Source organism: Equus asinus, chromosome 29 (genome assembly GCF_041296235.1).
Source record: "Equus asinus isolate D_3611 breed Donkey chromosome 29, EquAss-T2T_v2, whole genome shotgun sequence".
NCBI lineage: Eukaryota > Metazoa > Chordata > Mammalia > Perissodactyla > Equidae > Equus > Equus asinus.
Genome location: NC_091818.1, coordinates 31,059,315 through 31,083,027, shown reverse-complemented (window position 1 = coordinate 31,083,027; position 23,713 = coordinate 31,059,315). Strand labels below are relative to the sequence as shown.

Below are 23,713 nucleotides of genomic sequence, written 5' to 3'. Positions count from 1 at the left end.
TATCCTCTGAACTTTGACTGCATTGTTAACCACCTCCTGTCTATATCCTTAGCCTTTCCACTTTGTGACCTTGAGTGACACCTGGGTCTCCAGCAGCCTCCTGGTGGAGGCCATTCTTTTCCCACACTCCACAATACATTGGGTAGGATTAATGGTGGCTAGTGGGCGGGTTTCTCTCGGTTGCTCACTGCAGCATCTATCCTTGCATCAAAGCTAGTTCTCCTTTGAGGGTCTCTACATTTGGCCAAAGATACTCTCTGACACTTCTCAGTCTTCTCACTTACTTTCCTGCTGGTTACTTCACTTCATTAATTAAAGACTTGTGGTGTCTTAGCTCATGGTCATTTTCTGTATCCCAGTTCCTTTCTGAACCCTTGGAGGTCTCAGTGTTCTCACAGAGGAGCCATTACACACCCTAATTTGCATTCCTTAATGCCAGTGTCTTTCATCTCTACTTTCTGTGGTCTCCTACCCCAAAGCCCACTATCCAGACAGATCTTTTCATCATCTATATGCCTCCACCACATGATTCTGTCATGATCTCCCAACTATATCTTCTCTTTCTGCTCTTGGACACCTTGAGAGTTCCAGATTCTCCCAGTTATCACTTAATTCCTTATTGTTCTTCCCTACCTACCCAAGCTGGAACCCTTTGTTCTTTCCCTTATTCATTCAGTTAAAGGAAATTATTCATTCATGACAAATACTGAGTCTTAAATATTTGAGGCCAGTCTAGATGCTATGATCCAGAGCTGCCTTCTGCCCTATGAGTAGCATTTCTGCACCCAGATGTAAGTCTTCCCTGATGCCCCTTGTCTCAGCTTCATCAAGCAATGGGAAGTTGAAAGAGATTTAACCAAAGGGCCTTGTTCCACTCGGCTCTAAGTCCTTCCAGAATGGGTACCACTGGGGAATAGGAATCTCGTTCCAAAAACCACTACCAATGGAATGATTATAACCTAGCACCTTGACCACTGTGGGAGCCTAGGATGGATCTCAGTGACTATGCTTTGTAAAATTTCAGCAAATCCAGTGTCTACTCAGCAGCCAATCACTTCTCAGACCTCTCCACAGTGGAATCAGCCAAACTTGATTTTTCTAGCCCTACTAAAATATGTGTGCAAACCAAGGAACCTTGGATTTATAATGGAGAGGACCTTGAAAACTTGCAAAGTGATAGACTGGATTTTCTATTACTGCCAGCATGTGTGGGTTTGAATATGACACTCTTGGAATGAACTGGGGTAAATTAGTGGCTCCTCAAACTGCAGAGAGACTGTCCAGGTCTTCCCAGGTGTTCCCCCAGGTATCCATCCTCAGTTCATGACTCCTCACTTTACATACTTTCCTTACACAATCTCATTACTCTCATTATTTCATCTACCGACTCATGACATGACACCCAAATCTTTAGGCCTTCTGTCAATATCACACTTTTGTGTCTAATTGTCTTTCAACATCTTATCCCATGGGCAATCCAGACTCATCTTTTTTTTTTTTTTTAACCAAAATAACTTTTTCTCTCTTACATTACCATGAATATAGTCCCACAGAACTGATACCAAATGGCCTCTTAACTGATTTCCCTGTGTTCCACATTGTCCTCTTCAATTCATCCTATACATAGATCCTGCTAACTAGAGAAGTGTTTCTCCAAGCATGGTCTATGGAGCACCAGTATCAGAACACCAGGATGCTCATCAAAAATTCAGATTAATGGGAGTCAGCCCTGATGTCCCAGTGGTTAAATTTCAGCATACTCCATTTCAGCGGCCCAGGTTCGGTTCCCAGTCGCAGAGCCACATTACTCATTTGCCAGTAGCCATGCTGCGGCAGTGGCTCAGGTAGAAGAACTAGAAGAATTTACAACTATGCACAACTATGTACTGGGACTTTGAGTGGGGAAAAAGGAAGGAAAAGGAGGAAGATGGGCCATAGGTGTTAGGTTAGGGTGAATCTTGCCCTGCCAAAAAGAAAATTCAGATTAATGGGCACTCTGTGGGGAAACCTGTGTCTGAGGTTGGGGCCCAGGGGTATGCACTTTTATTAAGACATTCAGATGTTTCTTATGCACAGGAAAGTTTGAGAGTTCCCGACCTACAGGTTCAAGTCCCTTAATGCATAAATAGAGGGTTTTGTATATGGCTGAAAAATGCATTAAGATGGCAGTAACTTTGAGAATTTATTTAATTATGCCCTTATTACTTCAAGTGTTTTGCAAATACTGGTGAAAAGGTCACTAAACGTGACTGTCATTCATCCTACAATTATTACCTCCGGTGAGTCCTGGAACTCTAAGTAATTCTGGCGGCAGTCTTGAGATTGCAGCTCTAAGGCCCACACAGTTATCTTGACTTGCTGATGTGGAGGAGCTTCAATGACCCAAGTACAGATGGAAATTGGGACCTCTGAGTTTGATGAATTGGGTGATGAAATACTTTGTGGGCTCCAAGTTGCATTATATGTTCCACCACAAGGCACTGAGATGGGAAAAAAGAACAACTTACAGGATAAATTTTATTCATGTGTCACCCCACACACAATATTTAAAATTCTGCCTTGCTTACCCCTCTAGCCTAAAGGAGCTAAATTTACATCATTCTATAAAGGATTTAGGGAATATATTCTTGACTAAGAATTGTATCAAATTTGTATCACGGATTAAACACAGAATAATTAACACAGTGTTTAGTAATTGACATTGAGTTTAGATGGTAATCAACATTGAGTTTAGTAATTAACATTGAGTTTCGTAATTAGCATTGAGTTTAGATATAAGCATGGCATTATTTTTAGTGCATAAAGACACATGTATTTCATAATATATAAAAATATCTCAATTTACTCACTGTCCACAATGGTATAGGTAGCATTAAATCCTTCCCTTTCTAAAGTTAGGTCACTGACGAATTGAACCGTAAGGAAGTTACCAGAAGAGACAAAGGGAGCAGGTACAGTGGAACCACAAAATGTTCCTGCCAGGTTGGCATTTTCACTATCCCCATCATATAACTGAAAAGAAAAATAGTTAATTAGTTCTCCATTATTCACAAAGAAGTTGAATATTTTACACTAAAATGTACGCAAAGCTACAACAGGTCATGATTCAGATTCTTACATTGATGTTCCTAGAGCTAGTCTTAATTTAGGGACAGAATTGCTATTGAATGGATTATATTATAATGATCTTCAGTAAAAACCTGGTATGATGCCTAAAATTTTTTTCTCATTGCGAAAGTAATACACGATTTAAAAAATAATGTGTCCTTAGAGTCAGCAAACCCATCATGGTCTTCAGCTCTGTTCTCCTTGCCCGTCCAAGCCTGTAATCTCTTACCCGGATTCTCATAGCAGCCTCCCCACGGAGCCCCTGATTCTGCTCTTGACCCTCTTTGCCTGCTCAACATGTCAGCCAGAGGATACAGGTAAAATATGTCGGACCAGGTCACTGCTCAGCTAAAAACCCTCCTAACTGCTTCCCACCCACTCAATTTAAAAGCCAATGTCATTACCACGGCCTTCAAGGTCTGATGCAATCTGCTCTCACTCCCACCCCTGACCTTTCCCCTCTGAAAATGTACTATCTCCACTTTGCTTTCTCTGCTCATTGAGCAAACCAGGCACACTACTGCTTTATGTCTGCTGGATTTGTTGTTTCCTTGGCTTGGAACATTCTTCTATATATCCATACGGCTTGTTCCCCTTTATTCCTTCAGGTCTTTACTCAAATATCACTGACCCCGTGAGGCCTTCCTGGTCCAGGCTATTTAAAATGTAAACTCTCCCTCATTCCTTTTCTCCTTTCCTGCTCTATTTTGTCTTTAGGGCGTGCATGACCTTTACATATTAAAGGTATTACATATGTTATCATCTTCCGCTCTTAAGCGAACGCAAGTTCTGTGAGAGCACAGATTGCTGTTCTGGTTACTGCTGTTTCCCTGGTTTTAGAAGAGTGCCTGCATTGAAAGGCATTCAATAAGTATCTAATAAATGAGTAAGCGGTTTGGTTCCTCTCCCCACTACCACCCATCCCAAACCTGCTCTCCCCAAGTCTTCTTCACATCAATAAACGGCTCAAACCTAAACTTCAGTCATCTTTGATTCCTCTCTCTCTTCCCCGACCCCATACCTATTCCATTCTACCCTCAAAATCTACCCCAGAGGGCTCCATTTCTATTGCTCCCACCATCGTCCTTCACCTTTGTTATCATAATGTCTTCCTAATAGATCTGTTTCCACAGAGCAGCCACAGTATTCTCCACGCAGCTGCCTGAGCGTTTGCAAACTTAAATCAGGTTATGCTCCTGCTGGGCCCAAAATGCTCTAGTGGATTCCCACTGTACCTAAAGGAAAACACAAACTCTTTATGGTGGTCTGCAAGCACCTACCTACCTGGTCTGGCCTGTGGCTGCTCTCAGCCGGCCTCCCACTCCCCTGCTCTCGGTAACTCCTCCGTCCCAGGACAGTCCCCACCCAGGCCTTTGCACTCCCTGCTCCTCCTCCCGGGAGCACCCCCTCCTCAGCTTGGACAGACCACTCCTCCTTGTCATGGTCTCAACTCAAGTTCAATCTCCTCAGAGAACCCAGCCCTACCTAATGGTGCCCTCCCCCAGCGTCTTCCTGTTCTAGTTTCTTATTATAATCAAAATGCATCTTATTTGTTGTTTATTTACTTTTTCTGGTCTCTCTCCCAACAGTCTCACACGGGGAAGGCTGATTATTCACTGTGGTGTCTCCAGCACCCAATGCCTCTTAAAATAATGGGTGCTTGGATTTCTCTCAAATACATCACTAGAAATCAAAGTTTTCTCCAGCTGAATAATCTTCATGGTATTTCTGAAACGAGTATGTGTGTGTAGATCCACATGTTATACTTACAACAGAACTATGATGTGTTATAAACCTCAGAATGGCCGTGACCACAGACATTATTTTAAAATGCTAAGAATATATAAAAAATTGAAATGGTTAAAAAGAATCAGTTCAAAATAAACAGAAAAACAAATCTACCACTAGATGGCACTGTCTGTCCTGCTGAAATGTGATTTTAGTAAATTGAGAGGCAGAAGAGCACAAAGAGTTGGGTTATCTAATGCCTCATTTTGTAGAACAGTAGATTTGCCAAGTTTTAGGTAATGCACTTTTTCTGGTAAGCAAGTTAAAACTGTATTATAATCATTGCTGCCTTTATCATCACATTCATAATAGCAAGCCTATTTATTCTATGTACTTTGTGCCTGGCCTCCGTGCTGGGTCCTAGGTATGCAAGGATACATCTTATCTCTTATCTGTGGTTCCACTTTCTGCAGTTTGTTACCCATGGACAACCATGGTCTGAAAATATTAAATGGAAAATTTCAGAAATAAATAATTCGTAAGTTTTAAATTGCACGCCATTCTGAGTAGCATGATGAAATCTCACACCGTCCAGCTCTGTTCCACCCTGGATGTAAATCATCCCTTTGTTGGATCCCTAACCATCGACACTGTCTGCTCCTGACATTCAACCACCGACATCATCATGGCTCCATGGTCCTTTCTCTGATGGATAGTCAGAAGGTCAATGGTAGCCTAAGGCTACGTCGCAGTGCCTACACCATTCCCCTCACCTCACCTCATCACATAGGCATTGCACTGTCTCACATCATCTCGAGAAGAAGGGTGACTACAGTATAGTAAGATATTTTGAGAATGACCACATTTGTGTAACTTTTATTATAGTCTATTGTTATTATTATTCTATTATTAGCTATTGCTCATCTCTCACTGTGACTAATTTATAAATTAAACTTTGTCATAGGTATGTATGTATAGGAAAAAATATAGTATACATAAAGTTCAGTACTGTCCTTGGTTTCAGGCATCCACTGGGGGTCTTGGAACTTGTCCCCTGCAGATAAGGGGGGACGACTGTATGAGGCACTTTCCATGCATTTAAGACACAATGGGACACTCACAAATTAGTGAGAGAAAGATCCATAAATTAAATATACACCTATATATATTTGTGTGTGTGTGTCAATTATATATAAAATAAAGAAAAATAAGTGTTATAATGAAAGAAGTAAATGTAATAGGGGAACCCAGAGAATGGAGTCAGGAGAGAGCTTACAGAGACATTTGAACTGCTATGTAAAAGCAGAGACCTTCCGGACCTACAAAAGAGGAACATGACACGGAAGGCTGCAGAAGCATAAAAGCCACGGCATTCTCAACAACTCCTCACCCTTTGATGTGTCTGGGGATTCGGGGAGAGAATAGAAGTGGGACTGGGTAAGTAGATTAGGATGGGACTGAAGTTCCATACATTTCAGACAAAGGGACCTGCATCTTCTCCTGTAAGTTGAAGTGAATGATCAGACCATTCACTGCCACCATGAGATTTCTCCCTATTGAGTTGAAATAGATTGTAGCCTCTGGACAACTGGCATGGGCTCCTGGACTCCTGTGTACCTGAAGCCAAGATCTTCTCCATCTGCTCTCCCATTCCCTGGTAATGTGAAATCTCCACTATGGACTTTCACAGGGTAGCTCGAGACTGTGTTGCAGGAGGTACATGGTACAATGCTGGAGACAGGGACACATACAGACCAGGGCACAAACAGTGCCTGGAGGACTGCGCCCTTAGGGCTTACACAACCACATGCTGCTACATGCTGCATTCTGGGGGCATATGTTGCCTGCACAACTGCTTTAGACCTGGAGATTGAATTATGTTCTCAGTCTTGTGGATGTGGATAAGCGCTGAGAAGAATTTTGTATTTTCTCAGCTTTTAAAACTCTTTGAGAGCAGAACATATTAGAATCTACTTAGGATCCTGAAGGAATTGCACAAATAATTTAGCAGAAGACAGCCTCTGACTGCAGTTACTGTTAGATCCTGCAGTTTATCCGGCCATTAATTTGAGCAGGAGAAGAAAGGGGGGAAGGAAATTTTGGGATTTTAATTTCTACGAACTTTTAATGCAAAAAGGCAATCGAATTTGATTTAGGACTTCAATTCTTTTCAAAGTTAACTTAATAATTTTAGACATTAATTTCCTTAGGACTTTATCTTTAATACTCCCCTGGGAACTTGTTTACAGGTGGATTTTTAGATTCTTATTTGTAGCATCTCTACATTGCGTCTTAGAGGATCTTCATGAATTCTTTGATTTTATTGAGAAGCTTCCATTAGAGTCTACTGGACAACATGCTTGGGCATAATTTGGGATGGGAAAGAGAATAGAGAGTGATTTTTCAGGCTTGGGGTTGAACTCTGATCCATTTCAGAACCTTCTGGAAAGAACTTTTACTGGTCCCAGTGGTCTCAGGAAGAGCCACAAGAAGCAACGATTAAAATCAGCTCTGTAAATATAGGAATTTTTATATTATATTACTATTATATCTCAGGGTTCTTTTCCAGTGCTCGGAACAGTGTTTGGAAAGTAGTAGGTGCTCAAATGAACATTCATTGACTGACTGACTGACTGAATGAATGAATGAATAGTAGGAACCACCTCATCAAGATAGGAACCTGAAGCCTTGACAGATTGCCGATTTCCTCCCCAAGATGGACAGCCCTTCCTCCCAGTGGTTCACCACAGACTGAATGCTTAGCCCAGTGGGTTAAGACAGATGTTCTCAGTGGGGACAGTACCATCCCCTGGGGAATGTTTTGCAAAAGTGTGGTGTCTTTTGGGTCATCACAACAATTTGAGACCATAACTGGCATTTGGTGTTTAGAAGCCACATTGCAGAACCCCATCGTGCATTTCACAGGAGTCCTGCAAAGTGAAGATGCATTCTATGTCCCACACAACTTTGGAATGCCCTGCCAGACATTTCTGTAATAAAACTGTTTATAATTATACGATTCCAGAACCTAAATCCACTCTATATATAAACACAGAAATATTTTTGTACAGGTTTAATATGCAGCAAATTTCCAAGAATGCAATTACTGTGTAAGTTGAGGGAAGACTGTACTTTGTTTCATTTAGAACTATTTCTTTTGAGTTTTCCCACCATTTTGGAAATTCATATTGCAGATGGTGATGCTGCCATTGACATTTAAGTTGCAAACGCAGCCCACTCATATTAGTTTCACTTTATACTTTTACATTTGCCATGATACCACATAAAAAAAGAATCTGACTGCTCTGCCATGTGACTTAGCATAGTTGTGTCAGAGCATTTACATATTGAAATCTGCACTGTTTTATATACTTTCCTTTTATTTTTATTTTTCATGGCATTTAGTACATTATGTTGATTTTTTGAAATTATGTATATAGGTAGGCTATGGCATAAAATCACTTTCACTTCAGATGGTCAAGGGAGCGTCACCAAACGCTGGCTATAAAACAGGCACTGAACGGGTCAGGGAGAAGATTTCCTTCCTGCTGGTTCCATATTTCCCAGCAGCGGAACATCAATTAGGGTCAGAGTCCTGAGCCCTCTCTGCCGTTTCACTCACTGCTCACCACAAGAGGAGTGACTTTCCTGATCGGTGAATTGGTGTCATAAGCTGGGCAGATGCTATGTGGCTCACAGCCCCTCCTTACATCCTTCTCTTTGGTACCCAGCTTCCTACAAGAAGCATGCTTTTGTGACCTTCCTCCAAAACCCAGCTCAGCTGTCCCATCTAGGAAGGCTTTCCTGAACCTCAATGAAGTCAATCATATCCTCCTCTACTCTACTTTTTTCTGATGTTCATATTTATCATTTTTGTCATGTTGTATAGTAATTTACAGGCTTACATGTCAGTCTCCTCCACTCTACGGCTCCTTGAGGAACCACGTCTTTAATTCTCCACATCTCTAGCTCGGGGTACAATGCCCAGCACATAATCATGCCACATGATTTTTTCTGGAATGGCTGTAGTGTTAATTTCAACCACTCCGTGAAATACACTATTCACTACATACTGCAGTTATCTCAATAACTTTCAAAGTCAACCCTTTCAAAAACAATAGCGATACAAACACGAATGAATAATGGAATTGGCGAGTCTTCACTTGTATATCTACCTTCAGAAGTGAATTAAATTAGCTTCTCTAAAAAGTGATTTGATTATAGTAACTAAAAAACAATCTAAAAGGAATCAAATGTCCTATCTATCACAGAATCTCTTTAATAAAGATACCTCCAGGCTTCACATTCCAAGGACTGTTCTTTGATTTACCAGTTTAGTATAAGCTGGAAAAGTTGCCAATTGAGGAAAATTGCTTTTCCAAAAAGGAAAACAAAAGTAGATCTGAACAGAATTTCTTTAAAAAGGGGGCGGGGGGGCCATTTTATTTTGAAGCTAGAAAATAACTCCTTGTTTTTGATATTGCTATTTCTGTCCTAAATGACTTGAGGGAATTCAGAAAATTACTAATTGTTGTAATGTAAATCAGCAGCTCAGGGTTTGCCAGTTCAGATCCCGGGCATGGACCTACGCACTGCTTGTCAAACTGTACTGTGGTAGGCATCCAACATATAAAGTAGAGGAAGATGCACATGGATGTTAGCTCAGGGCCAATCTTCCTCACCAAGAAGAGGATTGGCAGTGGATGTTAGCTCAGGGCTAATCTTCCTCAAAAAAAAAAAGAAAAGAAAAGAAATGGATCTTGAGTATAAGTCCAATTAACCCTCCTCCTGGCAGGACCACACCCAAAACATCATATGTGAATTTATATTTCTAATAATGTATATGTAAATCAATTATTTTTAATATTTTAAGAAAAGGAGATTTCCTTTTCCTTCATGCCCATCGGGAATTACACAAAGGGGGGGAGGGAGAAATAAATTTGTTTACTAATTATATGTCAGGCCCTGTGCTGAACCTCTAGCATACATTATCTTTATCCTCAAAGCAGCCTTGCAAGGGAGATGCGATTACGTGATTTTTATTTTTAACAGAAGAAGTGATGAGGAATCGGGGAGATATGGAAATCTGTCGGGTGGCAAAATTAAGTTTGAGTCCATATTATCTGTCTCTAAAGCTTATTTCCCTTCTGTAAAATCAGGGTAGTTCTTGAACAGTCTTGAACAACAGCGTTACTGTTGCTCTGGCCATTTTGGTCTCTATGTAGAACAGAAGAATTCAACCTGAACTGACTTCCTTGTTATCTCTAGTCTTTCATGAATTCCCTCTGACCTGGCTTCTGTGCCAAGACTTTATTTAAATGGCTGGCATCCAATCTAATGAATTTTTTCTTCATCTTAAGCTTTCTTGACCCCTAATTTACAATTTAATAGTATTGACCACCCATCCTTGGTAAAAGTCTTCTCTCTTGACTTCAGTCATACTACATTATTCCTGGTTTTTACATTTTTTTCGTGACTCGCCTGTTTCTCGTCCTGCCTGTCTTGTCCTCTCCAACTGCCTCACTGTGTGCCTCTCCCAGAGGTGAGTAGAAGCATGGCTTTCTGGCTCAATATGGTCTCCCTCAAGGAAAGCATCATTTCTCCTGATTTGAGAAGCGCTCTTTTGCTGTCTCCTCTCTTTTCGTGCTGCTGTGTTCTTGCTGGAGCTCCCTTCCATTCTTTGTCCACAGGCAATCCCATCTGTCTGCCCTGATGTCACCCAAAGTGAACCAATACCTTACAAAACTACAATCTCCTCCTAATCATACCGACATTCTTCTGGTCTCCCTGGCTTGGCGCTTTTCACAGTGAAAATATAAGACAGTACATAATTAAGTGCTCAAACATGTATTCCATCAAAGACTTTTCTTTCCCTTTTTAATTTATTTTTTATAATTTTTTTTTTTTGAGGAAGATTAGCTCTGAGCTCACATCTGCTGCCAATCCTCCTCTTTTTGCTGAGGAAGACTGGCCCTAAGCTAACATCCATGCCCATCTTCCTCTACTTTATATGTGGGACTCCTGCCACAGTGTGACTTGACAAGCTATGGGTAGGTCTGCACCCAGGATCCAAACCAGTGAATCCCGGGCTGCCAAAGTGGAACGTGTGAACTTAACTGCTGTGCCACCATGCCAGTCCCTCTTTCCCTTTTTTAGAAAGAAACAATTTCTTTAAAATTTAAGACAATTTTGAACTTAAAAGTTTCTCTTGCACCAGGCTTGTCATCTCCGCCATCTCTGCACTCTCCTTACCTAACAGTAACCTCTCCCTGGGGTCTTAACTCCAAACACCCCTTGACGATGGATCCTGAATGCTGATTCTAGATTAGCCTTCCTCAAGTACTGCTTTCAGCATACCGTCACTCAATGGAAAGTCTGCAGCCACTCCTTATTTCTAACTGCATAAAATCTAAATTCATTAGTTTGACTTTCAAGATGCTTTGTAATCTGGATATTTCTCCACTTAGGCAATCTTATTTCTTGCTACTTTTTAGTAATATTCTATTCTAATAAAGGCAGCCTCTTCACTCTTTCAAGAACATGCACATTCCAACTTCCATGCCTTTTTTTTCTTTAATGTTCATCGTGCCTAGAATGCCTTCTCTCCTGACTTGAACAAGCTTTCCCTCATGCTATGATGTCTTTTTTGTTCATATCAGATTATCATGAACCTTCCTCCCTTTTAAACTTGCACATGGCTTCAAGCCTGTACCCAATGCATTAGTTATCACTTAAACATCGACTATCCTGAGCTGCTCATTTTGATTTGCATGTGTCGTCCATTAATTTTGCAACCAGATTTAAGCTCCTCATGAGCAGGAATCTTGCCATACTTGTTTTTCCCCCAAGAGTATAGTAGTATATATTGATTGATGCTACTTAGCACTTTTAATCTGAATTTATAAAGCCTGAAAGATACAATAATTTAATATTAATCAATAAAAAATTGAATAGAAAAGTTTCTTGATTTACTTTTAATAGCACTTCAGAACTAAGAAATTTTTCACATCTAAAGGTACTATGAAAAGTAAATATATAAACTTTAAAAATGGATAAATTAAGGGGTGATTATTTGCATATAGACATTTCCATTTATTTTACAATTTGCCAAAGGTCCTTTGAGTATTTCTTTCCACACAACCCATTCTCCCATAGATCATCTCTTGACAAGGCACGATGAATAGTAAATCTTAAAGCCAATGTTAGAAGCCACACAAAATCTTTGAGTCATCCATATGAAAGACTAATTTGATCTGAAGACAGAGCATCCGTAACATTATATATCATATCATCGAAGAATAGGTCATTTAAAAAATTAGTAGTACTCACAATTTTCAGGACATCCTGTGTGGTATAAACTGGGGAACATGACATAAATGTCTGGGATTAGAAAACTCTGTTAAGAAATATAATAGCCTTACCTTTACATAGTCATAAACGCATCTTTGCAAAGTAGTTGCTGCCTCCAGAGCAAAGGTATTGAAGGTGAGTTTAATTAGTTTGTTTATAGGTGCAGTTATGAACCATATGCAGTTTAAACTCTTGTCGTATCTTCCATTCGAATCAGAATCAGGAGAGGCAAAGGAATAATTTGAGCCTGTCAGATAACCGCCACATCCCTGCCGAGGCCCTGTGTTAGAACAAAGACTCATCACCATGCAGACCAGGGAGACTAGATCTTAAATTTTATGTGGAGGGTTTTAAAAATCATATAGTTTCTATTTTCTGTCGCACTTTTATGAACATTATCAGATTGTTCACTGGGCTTCAGTGGGCTGATGCACCTGCCTTAGCTTCTTCACTACTTACTTCCTCTCTATTCCTGTCACCAACCTTCAGGCCCCTCCTTTGCACTCACACGTAGTTGCCTAGGTAATCAGATTTGCTTCCACGCGCGTGTTTAGAACTGTTGATGTGATTGATCGAAGCTTGTTCTATCTTTGAAAAATCCAATTTTATACAAAATTAAGTACTTTGCATAACAAAACTGGTGGAAACTGTGAACATGTTTCGCTTTTATGTTCTGCTTTGATGAACACTATCAGATTATAAACTGAAATTATGAAGAATTGACCCAATACTCCAAGGAAATTGGTTCCAAACAAACTTTTTATTTAAATAGTCTGTTAGAAAGAGACTGAGAAGCATTTAACACTACAGTCTAGTTTATATTAAGTCACATTCTATATTTGACTTTTTCTTTTCCGAAAAGAAAGGGAAGCTGAAGAAGACCTTTACTGCAGAAAAAAGTCTACTTTGAAATAAAAATTTGAAATTCAAAATAAAAATACAAAAGAGATAAAGAATATTCTCAACATGACTAAACAATCAACTATAAATGTGAGACAAAATCCTCCGAACATAGGACTCAGATTCGTCCACTCTACAGCCTAAGCTGATGCCTCAGAAATGATGTAAGAGCATAAAAGAAAGAACAAGTTATTGACAATTTCAAGAGAAAGAGTGAGGATGAATTAAGCTCAAAATAACCCTAGTAAGAAGAGGGATTAAATAGGTACTCAAAGTCATGTTCATAAAGCTTGCATTCTACCCAAATATAGATCCTTACTAGTTCCAAAATTAAATTTCACTGACGTTTTCCTTCCATGTGTCTCATTCCATCTTTCTCCTAACAGTGAAAGGATTGCTTTCAACACTAGGGGGCGCTATGATTATGGACTTGGAGCTTGGCCTGAAATGTGAACAATGGCAGCCTTCCTCAAATGCAAAAGATATCAGATGTGCAGAGTTTCTCAGTAGAGGTGCATTATTTAGTAGATCAGGCTGCCCCATCTGTAGCTTCTAAGTCAGGTAAAACTATAGCTTATTTGCACATTTCCTGGAGTTGAAATGCTTCCAAAGGCCTAGTCCTTGATGTATCCATAGATGGTACCTAGGACAAAATTATTCCGAAACCAAAGCAATGCACAGTGCTGCACTATAGACTGCTAATAATTCTGCTCATATGAAACAGGCCTACACACTAAAGGAAGAACTGGACCTTGCACAGCTTTTATTTCAGTGTAGACTGATTGTTATTTAAGGAAACCACTTAAGCTTATTGACATGTATAGCAGAAAAGAACAATTAGGGTATTTATGAATTGATAAATTTATTTATCTATTAAATATTGTTTTAGTATTCAAGGAAATATATTTAGTATTGAGGTGGGAAAAGGTGATAAGACATAGATAAATGATGATACAATTTAGAAAATGATAGATGCCATAAAAGTTGTGAGTTTTTCAAAAAGGAGGAGATTACTTCAGGCTATGAGGATCTAGAATGTTCAAGGAAGAGGTGACATTTGATTTGGGTCTTGAAGGATACATAGGACAAGACCATGTAGAAATTGGATCAGTATTGGCCAATTCAGGCTGAAAGAATCTCACAACCAAAGGTTAAGTGGACAAGAATTTACATTCTAGGCATAGGAAAGCACAGTTCTGTTGCAAAAACAATAGAGTACATGAAGGAGAATAATGAGAAGTGAGATTAGGAAAGAGGACGGGCTGTTCCATAGAAGGCCTCCAGTGTCGGATCATAGAATGTGACCTTTAGACTTGATTCTGTGGATAACGGGGATCCATTTGAAAGGTTCTTGATCAGAGGAGTGGGAGGGTCAGAGCACACTTTCTAGTCAAGTATGACCTAAAAATGTATCTGGTAGCAGCATTTACCCATAAGGGAAGGGGACCACAGGAGATGAGATCAGGTAAGAGGACACTGCCATGTTCTGGGCTGGAGGCAGCAAGGGGCGATGAAGAGTTGGAGGTTTGAATATAGGAAAATGGTGTTGCTGGGCTTTATTCTATTCATACATCACCTTCAAAAACTAAATGCTATTTTTAAAAGTTCAAGCTATATATTTTGTCACTACTTGTTTATTAATATTACTGATAAATTAATAAGGGCAAAATGACAATTGTTGTTTTGGGCACAGCAAGTGCCATTATACATACTTATTATACAATACTTACTACTGATACTAATAATAATAATAACGTCATAAGTCAGAGACACCCTCCCCACAGGGAACCCCAGAGCAAGAATCTGTAAGTGGTTCGTGAGTGCTGCCATAGATTGAGTGGCAGGTTGGATGATACTTAATTCTTCAGTCCCTCTCTTTGCAGAGCACTAGAATGGACAGAGTATATGTTTCTTTCCACTTGATAGCAGGCTTGGCCATATGACTTGCTTTAGACAATGGAATAATAGTGGTCATAAAGTAGGAAGAGGCCTTAAATGGGTCAGTGTTTTTTTGGGTTGGCCTTTTGTGCTCCTGTGGTCCACAAAGAGCTTATGCCTTCAGGAACTGCTGGAGAAAGAGAAAGTGGATCTAAATAGAACAGACCTGAACCCAGCCTGAACTCTAGAGCTAAGCACAGTCAACCTGCAGCCTGGAACACAGGCAGGCAAACCAGTCTGCAGATATGTAAGTGAGAAAAAATAAATGCTCTAGGGATAAGCCATTAAATTTTGGATGGCTTGGTATGCGGCATTATTGTGGCAAGAGCTGACTAATACACAAGTAGCTTGTCTGAGTTATCAAACTGTAATAGAGCACGTTGCTTTATTCATAAAATATACACACAGAGTAAAGAAAACGGAGAACTAACATTATCATCATATAATCCTGACCAAAATAGTCAAATAATTGTGGTAAAGACAACATTTTATGAGTGAATTATATAATTCATATTATACACGAATAATATTATATGAGTAAATATAATATTAAATGAGTGAATAGTCAAATAATTGAAGTAAATGCAATATTATATTAGTTAACACATTCTGGTGTTTATGTGGTACAGGAAATGGTTATAATTGCTCTAATTCTCCCACTTTTAATGTTTGAATATAGTACAACTACTCTATTCTTTTGCTCCTCCTATGGCACAATGGGAATGTAAACACATACGTCTTTAGGGAAACAGAAAGATGAATAATAACAAAAGAAGAGTTCTTTACCAAAAAGTGCTATTGCCACATTATTTCTATATTCAAACAATAGCAGTGTATATGGGAAGAATAAGAACTCTGTGACTATGACACAGTTTCATGCATAAGAAGATAACATTTGTTTCCCATGTTGATACTTCAAAATTCCTTTTTTTTTTTAAACTAGTGTAAGACCTCAACCTTGACACGTTGTTTAGCATTACAAATCCATCATCTTCCTTGTTACTGCACATTTTTCTACCAGCCAGCGAACTCCCATCCATCAGCAGCTACTTCATCAGTCAAGCTGCGTCAGAAGCACTCTGTAATGACACTCCCTGTGCCCGAGAACAAATGTCACTCTAACCTTCTTCCCCAAACTGGAAACACTCCCTGTAAAAGATCTATTTCTTTAGAGAAAGAAAATGTTTGGTTAAAGAAATATTGGAACTCCAAACCCATCACAAGCTGTGAGATCTGGGTCGAGATCTACTTAATTAAAAATCAGTAACTGAATCTTAAATGATTTCCCTCCAACTAATCAACTTCAGAGTGAAGCTGAAGCCAGAATAAATCTGATAAACTAGGAAATAGCTATATTATCTCAGAGAAAACATCTTGAAGGCTTTCGTGGAGTCAGATGCATTTCTAAATAGTTATCTTGACAATTGACAATTTTGTGGCTGACGTTACAGGTGGCCGGCATTTTATTGAGGTCTTCTGGAAGGATCTCCATCCGTCTCTGGACAGCGACTCCTTGCACAGGTGGTGGATGGCTGGCCACACTTACAGATAAAGATCAGCCTGACTTGCGGCATTTTCCTGTCCCCAGTGAGCCAGCTGGAGCTTTAGGCTGTGGTTGATGGAAGCACAGTGAAGCATAGCAAGCAGAACACAAATGCACCTAAAGCCGGTGCCTTAGGGCAATGGGAGCGCACAGAGACAGCTTCCTTTCCACCACGCAGGGACCCAGGGCTAGAGCTCATAATCCTCCCTTTGAATAAATCTTACTCTGATTTTCATAGCTGCGGGATATACAACTGCCCTAGAGCAGTGAGCTCATTTTAAAAATTCAACTAAGTTTCAGATGCATATGTTTTGTCTTTTTCACTAAAAGTAAATTGGATTATTCTACTCCCTAACCTCAAACATGTACAACCTTTTAGGGATTATATTTATGTTAAGCAAGAAAAAAATCTTCATGGTTTTTGTAACATGAGTTGTGTGGGGGTTTTTTGTCTATTTTTAATAACTTCACTCAATTGGCCTCACTAATTTGAGACCCAGCCTAACTTCATGTAGAAAGTGTATGTAGTCTGGTAATATTTGGCAAGCATAAAACTAAAACACTAAAAGAAAGTTAATTTACTAAAAGAAAGGTAATTTCAGCAGCTAATCAGCAGTTAGAATGGCGAGAAAAGGAGCAATCGAATGTATAAAGAACTTAGAATAAGGAAAATTTTATTGTTTTCAAAATTTATTTTGCATTATTTAGGTATTACTGACAATACCTTTTGTACCTATCATTAGCCCTAGTGCATTTCATGAGAATCATTCTCACCAACTTTGAAATTTTAAAAAGTATTTATTAAGCAAAATGATATGATCATATCAATTGATACAGGAAAGAATTTGACAAGATCCAACACACATTCATGATAAAAATTCCCAGCAAATCAGGAATAGAAGGGAATTTTCTCAACTAGATAAAGAGCATCTATAAAAATTCTATAGCTAACATGACACTTAGTTTAAAACTAAATCACGAGATTAGGATCAAGGCAAGAACATTTTTTTCTCACCACTCTTATTCATCAGAGTATTGGAAATTCTTGCTAGCAGGTAAGACAAAAAATACACACACTGAAAAGAAAGAAATAAAATTGCCACCATTTGCAGATGTAGAGAATCCCAAGGAACCTGCACAAAACCTTCTAGAACACTTATTATAAGTTCAGCAAAAACTCTGGATATAAGAACAATACATAAAACTCAATCACATTTCTATATACTAACAATGAACATGTGGAAACTGAAAATAAAAACACAAATGCTCCAGAGAAAATGTAATACTTAGGTATACACAATGAAACGCACACAGGATCCATGTTCTGAAAATTATAAAATGATGAAAGAAATCAAAGAAGATCTAGATAAATGAAGAGACATGTGTTCATGGATTGGAAGACTCAACATAGTAAAAATGTCAATTATTCCCAAATTGATGCATAGGTGAATACAATTCCTATCAAAACCCTCACAAGATTTTTCTGTCAACATAAAAAAGTTTATTTTAAAATTTATATGGAAAGGCATAGGCTCTTGAATAGCTAAAATAATCTTGAGAAAGAAGAGTAAAGTGGGAGGGATCAGTCCACCTCATATGAGGGCTGAATATATAGCTATAGTAAGCAAGACAGTGTGCTACTGGTGGAGGGAAAGACACAGAGATCAATGGAACAGAGTAGAGAACCCAGAAACAGACCTGTACAAATAGGCCCAGCAGATTTTTTTACAAACATGTAGAAGCAATTCAATGGAGGAAAGATAGTCTCTTCCACAAATGGTGCTTGAGCAACTGGACGTCCATAGGCAAAAAAATTATCTTCAACCTGAACCTGAGGCCTTAAACAAAAATTAGTCCAAAATGCATCCTAGACATAAATGAAAAATGTAAATCATAAAACCTTTTAAGAAATACAGCAGAAAATCTTTGATGCCTCAGGATAGGCAAGAAGTTCTTAGCCTTGATACCAAAAGCATGAAATATAAAAGGAAAAATTGATAAATTGGACTTTATGAAAAGTAAAAGCTTTTTTCTATGAAAGGCCCTTTTAAAAAGACATAAAGATAAGCTATGGACTGGGAGAAAATATTTGCAAACCACATACCCAAAAAAGGACTACTATTGAGAATACATAAAGACTTCTTAAAACCCAACAGCAGAAAAACAAGTAATCCAATTAGAAAATAGGCAAAAGATATGAACAGATATTTCACCAAAGAAGAGTTACGTATGACAAAAAAGCACATGAAAATTGTTCACTTCTAGAAAAACGCAAATTAAAACCACAATGAGATATTAATACATGCCTATTGGAATGGCTAAAATTAAAACACATACAGAGTGAGAGTTGATTGTAGAGGACAGCACTCTACAACGGGATGACCAGAGTTGAGGATCCTAAAGTATAGATAGCACAGAAAGTACTCTACAGGGACTTTCCAATCAAAACGATAGAATCCAGATGACAACGGAGTAGCATCTTGAAGCGCTGAATGAAAACAAATGCCAAAACAGAATTCAAACTAGAGAACACATCCCACAAAAGTTAAGACAAAAGAAAGTGGTTTTTTTTGAAAAACAAAAACCAAGAAAGGTTTTTACCAGACAATTTGCAATGAATAAAAAAACACTAAAGGGATTTCTTCACAAAGAAATCGATCCCATACGGAAGTACGGAAATTCAGGAAGAAAAAACCAACAATGGTAAAAATACATAATTCCTAATTGAACAAAACTATAAAAATGTTTTATGTACTTAAAATACATGTAGAATTAAAATAATTGACATTAATAGCACAAAAGACAGGAAGTGGGTAAATGCATTTAAAAAGTTTGAAGGTCCGTGCACTTATCATGAAGTGGTGAAAGGACTAACTTAAAATTAGATTCTAATGCGTCAAGGATAAATACTGTAACGTGTAAAGTAGCTACTAAAAGAAGAGGAACAGAAAGTGTAAGTAATGATTCTAAAAAGAGAATAATAAAAACCAATCAATTCAAAAACAGGAAGAAAGGATAGTGAAAGAAATATAAGAACATGTGGGACAAACAGGATCTGACTATCACAGTGTTCTATTAAAATCAAATAATGTTAGTAATTTTATTTCACATAAACACATTTAATTCTTCAGCTGAAAGACAAAGCAAAACAAAGCCCAAATATATTTTTTGGGCTAGAGAAAAGTTGAAAGTAGAGACGTTGAAAACTATACCACGCAAACACGAACTGAATGGAAGCTGGGGAAGCTGTTCGAAATCAGAGAAAGTCGATATCAAGACAAGAAGCGTTAAAAAAGGATACTGCAGGTTGACACAAGTCAATTCCCCAGGAAGATAGAATAGTTTTAAATGTATATGTGCCACATTACATTGCCCCATAGTACAAAGAACAAAACTCTAGGCCAGACCATTCTACTGAGCTTCTCATTGTCATATCTGATGGATTTCTAGGTGGAAGTCTTAAAGACATCAACTTCTCCATACCAAACCAAAAATTGTTATTTTCTCCTACAAAACCTGGCCCTCTCCAGGTAATTTTATATTTGGATAGAGGTATCACAAGACACTCTCTGAGAACCTTAGGATCATCATTTGTTCCTGTTCCCTCACCACCTTGTTCAAAGACTGCTGTGTCCTATTGATTCTACTTCCTACGTATTTCTCCTTTCAACTCCTTTCTTTATTTTGACATTGCCACTGCTCTCATCACCTCCTGGCTAAATGATTGTGATACTTCCCTAATTTTTCCCTGCCTAAAATGCTGCTCCTACTTCAAAACATCATCCTCACAGGAGCTGGAAGGTGCTTTCTATATTCTAAATCAAATCTAATTAGGTCATAGTACTCTCCAGCTCAAAACAATGACATACCATACAGGGCCCTCCACGACTGGCCCCTGCTTCTCTCTCCTGCCTCAGCTTCTATTGTTCTCCACCTTATACCCCAAGGTGTTACCAGACAATGTGCAGGTCTGTCTGGAGCCTCTGAATTGGGATGCATCTGCAACTGCATACATGCTTTATCTTCTCCATAGAAGGTCTGCTTTCCCAATGAATGCCTTCTCATCCACCCAAGTTAATACTATTTACAGCTAAAATTTATTGCATGCTAAGCGAATGCCAAGGAATATTTTAGTTCAATCTTCACCACAGCCCTATGAGGTCGTTACTATTAGTGTGCCCATTTTACAGATGAGAAAATCAAGACAGAGAGAGGATAAGTCAGTCCAAGGTCAAACTAGTTGGGATGTATAAGAAATGGGTTTGCACCTAGGAAGTCAAGCTCCAGATCTTACCCTCTTAACCATCACACAATAATTCAGCATTCAAATTCTCTGTGATGCTTTCTCTCACAATCCTGAGGTCTCTTTACTCAACATCAAAGTACCGCAGACCCCTTTTCTGCCTCCACTGTCCTCTGCACATGCTTCTGTCAAAAAAGCATTTATCATACCGAATTCACAAGTATTTGCTGACTCTTCTACTTGAGTGAACTTCTCAAGAATAGGGACTTTGTTGAATTCATCTTTGTATCCCCAGAGGAAAGCTCATTGCTGCATAGTAAGTAGCTAGTGAATATTATTGAATAAACAATGAAGGAATGAATAGAGAATATAAATGGCTCTTATTAGATGGATCTTTGCTTTCTAGTCTAAGTTTATAATGGGAATTCTTGAAATTAAACATATTTCTTGATTTATAAAGTTTTAATATATTATAAGCACATTATGTATGTGTGCATATGTATGTATATATATATGCAAAATTTTTTTAACAAAGTGACTTTTTGGTCCCATGTATTAATCTGTTTTTAAAGGTAATTTAGTTGACTTTTATGGTTTTTTGATTGTAAAGAAAACACTAGCAGACGACCAAAAATATCACCAAAAGATTTAAAACACTGCCGAAGGGGTATTTTTGAGTAGGAAAATGCTTCTTTAGCTGAAAATTTGCAATGATAAATGATGTTAGGTCTGTTACTCACGAAAATTGAATCTCCGAGTATTAGATTTCAGCAGGCAGAGAATATTCAATCATTTGTAAAATTCTGGATACATTAATGTGCAACAACACAATTTAAAAGAAGCATAATTTTATTTACTTAACATTGACAATTACAAAATTGAAAGTTACCAAAAATTTGAAAACGCTGTTTTGAGAGCTCAGGATTAATAGCAATGTACTATTTAGTAGTCATAAAATAGGTTGCAATATGAAAGATGTGGAATTCATAAAACCAGACCAAATATCCAATAGCTTTTTAGTAATAGTTTAAACAAGGACACGGAATTGTTGTGTTGTTTTGTTGCTATTTTAGGCTGTGCGTTGTGTTATTGATGTTCCACCGTTTCTTACTCCGGTGGCCGTACTATTTAGTGGAGACAGGCATCACCCTCCCAGTTCTGCTCAAGACTTGCTAAGGGACCTTGGAAGTCACTTAATTTCTTTGTGACTTAGTTCCCCAATTTGTAAACTAAACTATATGATAAGAATACTAATCAGGATTACATCATAAAAATAAATGTCCAAATTGTTTTATTTTGTTAGAATCCTGTAGTAAGGAATTTACTAAACTGGAGGCCATAATTTGGGGCTAGAGTTTTTTTGTTATATAGAGATTTATTGCCCTTATACTGAAATGCAATTATATTCCACACAACTGTGCTAATTCTTTACCATTATGTCATGAAAGCTGATAAGAGAGATATGACTTTGTCTTATGGGCTTTTACTGTAAATATATACATTGTATATAATATACTATATTTATGTATTATATTATAATTTTCAATCATAATATACGTATATGTATATAAAATATATGCATATATTACATATACATATATATGATTCATAAATGTAAATATTATTTACAATATAATTACTATAAATATGTAAATATTTTGCATATCATAAAATATATACCATATATTTATATAAATATATACATATTATATAATATTTATATTATAAATAATAAAGCATATAATAAACACAACTATTTTATAATACGAAATTATAAGAAAAATATATATTATAAATATAAGTACATAGTTATACTATATTATACTATTCATAAATAGTATATTTTTTAAAATATTTTTCTTCCTTTCCTTAAGCACAGGAGGAAACAGTGACTGCTCTAGTTATGTGCAATATTTATGTAGTAATAGGATATAACCAAATACACTATTTGGGACAAGGTACAATTTGGAATGCTGCTTCTAGAAACAGGCAGTGTCAAAAAGATGAAAGTGAAGAAAAATAGCGGCATCTACCCCAAAGAGTAAGAAAAGTCAGTCAGTCCTATCTTCAAGGACTTGCCTTTCAGAAAGCTCAGCCCCAGCATCTTTCTTCGTCCCTGGGGATGTTGACAGATGGCCACAGAGGTGATGAGGACTGATTAGGAAAACGATGAATTTGGAAGACAGTGCTACCTGGTTCAAAGCTCAGCTTTGACCACAGATAAATTACTTAGTCTCTGGACTTCTTATTTTCTCCTTTGTAAAGTGGGGTGATGCCTGTCTCCTGGGTCATTGTGAGGATGAGACGAGAGAACCCAGGTAAAGCCCTAGGGTGGAGGCTCAGTGACAGGCGGTCACTATCATTATGCACTGGGATTTTATGACAAGTCTCCCCTTGGGAGTGAGGAGAACATAAAGCTACCACACCAATTAACGGATTTTTTCATGTATCAGAACAAAGAGAAGAAAACAGTCCCACAACCCTACTAATGTTTGTTTCTAAACAATTGGTTTACAACCAAAGAATTTGTTAAAATGTTTATTGTTGACCAGACATAGTTTGCTTTTACGCTACTGAGAACACTACATCAAAGCTGGGCCAATCTGAGTAAGGAGACTGATCATTACAGAGAATCTATGGGTATAAATAATTAACCCAAAACGTCCAGTTATCTGAGACAAAACTGGGTTGCATTTTGAGGTGTGGCTTAAGTTATGAAGAATAATTGCTTCCCAGCTCTTGTTCACTTGAGCGGTTTTCAAAGTGCTATCTTATAATTTACCGTTAACTCACTTTTATCACTCAGCTTGGTCTCCACCATACCATCTGGTTCTATTTTCCAGCGACAGCCCTCCTCTTCAAGACCAGGAGCAGCAATGTGGTCATTCTGGGGGGGCACAGAC

The 23,713-nt window shown here is 38.1% G+C and overlaps 1 protein-coding gene across 1 annotated transcript in view; it reads right to left on the bottom strand.

Annotated features, from left to right (window-relative positions):
* CUBN (cubilin) overlaps window positions 1–23,713 on the bottom strand; it is a 256,171-nt gene that overhangs the window by 10,761 nt on the left and 221,697 nt on the right. The window contains exons 60-62 of the mRNA XM_044762035.2: window positions 12,258–12,466; window positions 2,850–3,012; window positions 2,275–2,480 (exon numbers count right to left, since the gene is read on the bottom strand). Of these exons, the coding sequence (XP_044617970.2) occupies window positions 2,275–2,480; window positions 2,850–3,012; window positions 12,258–12,466 (578 nt within the window). The remainder of the gene's footprint in view (window positions 1–2,274; window positions 2,481–2,849; window positions 3,013–12,257; window positions 12,467–23,713) is intronic.